The sequence below is a fragment of the Alligator sinensis genome, unplaced genomic scaffold, assembly GCF_000455745.1.
Source record: "Alligator sinensis unplaced genomic scaffold, ASM45574v1 scaffold1681_1, whole genome shotgun sequence".
Classification (NCBI taxonomy): Eukaryota; Metazoa; Chordata; order Crocodylia; family Alligatoridae; genus Alligator; species Alligator sinensis.
The window spans coordinates 156,277-161,524 of NW_005843400.1; the positions used below are offsets into that span (position 1 = coordinate 156,277).

At 48.8% G+C, this 5,248-nt stretch overlaps 1 protein-coding gene across 1 annotated transcript in view; it reads left to right on the top strand.

Annotated features, from left to right (window-relative positions):
* Positions 1-4,971, top strand: part of EBPL (EBP like) — a 13,802-nt gene extending 8,831 nt beyond the window's left edge. The window contains 2 exon segments of the mRNA XM_006039441.2: positions 4,407-4,481; positions 4,484-4,971. Of these exon segments, the coding sequence (XP_006039503.1) occupies positions 4,407-4,481; positions 4,484-4,611 (203 nt within the window). The 3' untranslated portion in view covers positions 4,612-4,971.
* The last annotated feature ends 277 nt before the right edge of the window (positions 4,972-5,248 follow it).

Consider the following 5,248-nt stretch of genomic DNA (forward strand, 5'->3'; position numbering starts at 1 on the left):
TCGCCACGTGCAGCCCTGATGGGCAAGCCTGGAGCTGGTGCAGGGCCAAGGCTGGCAGCAGGGCCGGATTACAAGGTGGTGCTGAGTGTGGGGGAGGGGGTGGAAAAGCAGCTTCTCTCTGCCCCGTGGCCAGCGCCCTGTGCTGCAGCCCCTCGCAGTCTGCCTGGGGCTGCCTGTGCCTGTTCCGGACACCCCTGCGTGGACTGCAAGCGGCTGCAGCGCGGGATGCCGGCCATGGGGTGGGGGAGGGGCCGCTTTCCTCTCCGCTGGGAAGGCGCCCGGGAAAAAGCTGAGCGTGGGAAAAAGTGGCCCCTCCCCCACCCCATGGCTGGCGCTCCCTGCTGCAGCCACTTGCAGCCCATGGGGCTGTCCAGATCAGACACAGGCAGCCCCACGCAGGCTGCGAGTGGCTGCAGCGCAGGGGGCTGGCCACAGGGTGGGCAAGGGGCTGCTGTCTCCTGCCCATGGTCAGCTTTTCCCCAGGCCACGTTTCCCTAGGCTCCTTCCCTGCCTGGGGTCCTCCCCTGCCCTCCCCGCCCTTCCCCCTTACCTGTGGTTCCAGTGCGGGGCAGCCATGTGCTCCCAGGCCAGAAGCCCCGGCTGGGGGGGCGGGGCCGGGCAGGCCCGGCTGTTGTGGGAGCCCGCCAGGCTTCCCCTGGGTCTTACTGCCCTTGGTTCCTGTCATTTCTGATGGGAACCAAGGGCAGATGAATATTAATTTTCTAAATTTTTTAGGGGCCACACAGGCCAGATAGAATGGCCTTGTGGGCCGGATCCGGCCTACGGGCCATATTTTGCCCACCCCTGTCTTAGTGGCATTTCAGGTGATAGTTGTCCTTCTCGCTGTCTGTCTCCTGATAGTTTCTTCTTAGCTTGAAGAACAAGGATAATTGATTTACCTGCTTTTGGAGAGAAAACTCAGGTCTTTGGCCTTTCAAAAGACCATTCCTTCTCTTCTGTGAGCTTCTATAGATTTATTAGGTCTTGGGAATGACAGTAAGCTGCATTCGACTGGAGGGCTTGGTGGCAACACAGTGGGGCTACTAGCAGGGTAGCTCCTATAAAATTCGACAATGTTGCAATCTCCAGAGTAAGGCAAGTACAGGGTGTCTGTAACCTGGAGCCAGAGGCTCCTGTTAATGGAAAGGAGGAAATGGCCAAAATGGCCACTGTGTAAACAAACAGGCAGCCAAGATAAGGGCTGCAGACCTTAAACTCAGGCAGCTGCAGGGAAGACTGAATGGCTCCTTAGCCCTAAGAGCAAACACTTGTGAGAGGCCTGACCTGGATATGGCAGCAGCCCAGGTTAGATAAGGGCACACCTCTGAGATGGAAGAGTGGTCAGGGGCTCAAACTCTGTGAGAGGAGTGGCTGCCCTAGGAATCCATGCAGGGAGCTAGCCTGCTTTTATGCTGTGGTTTGCCACTGGTGGACCAGAGCTGTGACTGTCAGGTGAGGATGGAGGTCACAGAGTGCCAGGGAGGCATGTCAGGAAGCCCTACCAGGACGGCAGGGACACGGGACACAGTGGGGCTAATGTGCCTGACCCAGAGAGAATAAGAGGAGGGGCTGGAGCCCAGAAGTTGCAGTCCAGTGTGGTGGACGTAAGCTGAGAGCTCAGCCAGAGGCAAGGGAACTGAAGCCGGGAAGGTTAAAGCCCTGACAAGGGCATGGAGACTTGAGAAGGCCTGAAATGATAACTGGTAACACCTGAGAGGCATGGGCATTGCTGCAGGGGAGGTCAGAGGCCACCACTGCAGTCCTTAAGGCACCTGGTATCAGGAAACACCAGGAGAGCGAGAGAGACTTGACAAGTGGTTTCCCCTGGGCCTTGGGCAACCTCCCGATATTTTTCTTTTCAAACAGTATCCAAGGCATGGCAGATGAAGGGCTCAAGTGTTGCCCTGTGGGGTCAGGCCAACTCTCAGGATCTCACTATTGCACTGTTAGACAGGAGGGTGTGACATAATTGCACATATACAAACACACAAATCAATTAGGTGCATACACACACACACACACACACACACACACACACACACACACACACACACACACACACACACACACTCTACCAACTCAGGCACATACACATCCCAACCAGCCTAGGCACATTCATACCTATCACCAATTCAAGCACATACATACTACACGCCAAAAATTGGACAACAATCAGTTGTCATTACCCACACACTCCATACACATACAAGGATCACTAATTCGTGTATCACACACACACGATGACACACATATATGTCATGCCCATGTGTGTGTGTGTATTCACCAGTTCACACACATACCACCCACCTACACATACACACAGGTGCGTTCCTAACTTGGATGGTACAGTGTGTGTATGTGTGTGCTTGGGGTGCCTGAGATACTTGGAGGAAGGTTAAGGTGAGAGAGAGAGTTAAAGTGTAGGGAATGAAAGTTGCCAGAACTGGTATTAGAACTGGTAGACTAGAGAGAAGCTGGCTGAGGAACTGAGGCTGGGGTTACTTAAGGTCAAGTGGCCCCAGGGTTGCTCGAGGTCACTGGTGGGAAAAAGCCCAGTGACAGGAGGAGACAGACGGGAAAGAGAGAGAGGCAGAAACCTGGGAGCTTGGGGCTGAAAACTGAGGCAGACAGCTGAGAGATTGCGGGGGGGCAGATAAGTGGTGGCAAGGAGGAAACAGACAAAAACCCAACTCGGGGTTTCAAAATAATAGGTTTATTAAACAGACAACACGCTACACAACTCCATGAAATTATTGGTACACACACACATGCATATGCACTCACAATGGCAGCAGGAGAAAGACACTCAGTGAAAGGGCTGGAGTCCAGGTATGAAAGAGAAACAGAGTCCAGTCCTTGGTTGAAGAGGGGGTGGAGGGTGATAGCTACCTATCCAGGCTAGAAAGGGGTCTTTATCCAGTAGGTGTTGTCCAGAGGGGGGCTTGCCAGCAGGGCCTCTGGGTGGATAGGTGGTGTGACACGGTGCTGGTCCAGATGGAGAGGGTGTCCCAAGGAGTCAGTCTTCACTCCCCCTTTCTATGGGGCAGACTACCTCTGATCTCCTATGGGGAGGGCCTGTCCAGGCAATGCCAGTCCTGTTCCAGAGGGTCCCAGGTGTTCCTACTGAGCATGTGCAGCCTTGGCACAATGGTGGGTTGCCTCGTCTTTTGTTTCTTGAATGCTGAGGGTGGTTCCAAGGGCTGGGTTGTTGGTCCAGGTATTGGTTTTGATGGTTTGGTCATTCAGAGGGAGCTATTTTTAGACCTACTGCCATTGTCTCTCAAGCACCCTCATTCATCTCCATTCATCCAGGAACCATGTTACACAGGAGGGGTTGGTCTGAGTCATAGGTTACAGCATCAGGGGACACAATATGGAGGCTTGACATTACAAGATGGAAACTTACATGACTTATGCTAACTTACATACGTAGGTCTAAAACAGTAATCACACAATATAAAAGCAGTAAAAAAATCAATACAAAACATAATAATTATCACTTATAAAACAGTGGATATCTATATCAAAATAGCAGGGCACTTATTTGCAAAGAGGGGAGAGAAAAATAAAACTTACTACTTAAAATAAAATGTTAAAGCTTATCCTACATCTTAGCTTAGTTATAATTATCTATAGGGAATAGAGAGGGAGAGGAAAAGTCAGAAACAGTTGGGGAAGGGGAGGGAATGCGTTTTAAAATAAAAAAATAAAACCTTGGGGTTTTGCTACAGAAGGAACTGAAGGAGGAAAGAGTCTGGTGGTCACCAAAGTGTGGTATTGTGCTGCAATCCTGCCGTGCTTTAGATCCTCAAAACCCCAGCCCCCGGGTACTCCTTGGTTAGAGAAAGGCTAGGGGACATCACCCTGACAGAAATGCACTCTCGCTGAGGCATTAGGCAGTCAGCAGAAGCTTCAACTATGGAGGCACTGAATGTCTGGACTTGGTCTGCACTCTGTCTCAATGGTCTAAAGTGGGGCAAAGGTGGGTCCAGGGCAGCCTCCACTCCTCTATACTCTTGCCTAGATGTACGAGCTGAAGGTCATGGTATGATGTTTGCATAGACCTCTTGCATGTACACCATGAGAGAATCAATGGTTGCCAAGAACAGATGTATTAGTTTTTCTGTACTTTGAAACATGGGCAGTCTCTTTTCCTGGCTCTCCTCATTGCATCCAGTGTCAATAGACATTGATGTCATAAATTGTGTGTGTGTACATGTGTGTGCTCTCAAATATATACAACAGTACCTGATTCAGGTTCTGGTTCTGCCTGATTTGCAGTAGGGACTTAAACCTGGGTCACCTATATCCCAAGTGAGTGCCCTAATCACTAAGCTACTGTATGTTCTTGATGTGATCACACATACAGCACTGCTTTTGTGGAACGAATTTTTTTTTCTTTACAGATACTTTGCTGTGTGTTTGTGAAATATATAGTGGGTGGATGACATTCTGGTCAGACTGGCTTGTTGTCAGTCCTAACTAAATACTAGTAATTGGCTTTACCTTTGGGTCTACCTGGTATGTTTTAATGGTATCTGGGTTGTGATACCAGGACTCTGACTGTGCCAGTCTTGGTTAGCACTTAAGAAAATGCATCAAGAAAAATAAAATATTAGAAAGAAGATTAAATTAAGATAATCCCACTTCACTAACCCCATTAATCCTGAGATTTTTATGAAGTATTTGTAGGCAGGATTTTTTCCTTAAGCAGAGATGGAGTCAACTATTGGATGCTCTTTGTTCATCTTTGCATTGTGAATCTTTATCGTGTGATGCATGTAAAGTTTGTATTTTAAACAGACTCAAATAACAAGTATATAAATCTCAAATTATTACAACATTGCACAATAAAAACAATGTACTTTACAAACGAACTACTGTGCAGCTTTTTCTTTCAGGCCCCATCCAAGAGGAAAAATATTTCTATCCGTCTGAAATCTTTTAGAAGTAAACATACTAGTCAAGCTGTATCTTAATCCCGATTCCACAATCCTCTTCACTGTCCAGTCTGAGTATTAGAAATTCCACTACCATTTTCAGTAAATTGCTGAAAGCGTTGTTTGTGAAGCAAACTGTTTCACCATTTCCATTCTTTTTTTTAAGAAATGTTTTGTGTTCCAAGCCAAATCAGCCAAATCAAGTCCAAATCCGTGAGTCAGTCCAGAACCATAAGTGGCCGTACAATCCTCCACCCCCACCAGGGGCTTCAGATATTTCCAAAGTCTTTCGGCAGGCATCCTACATG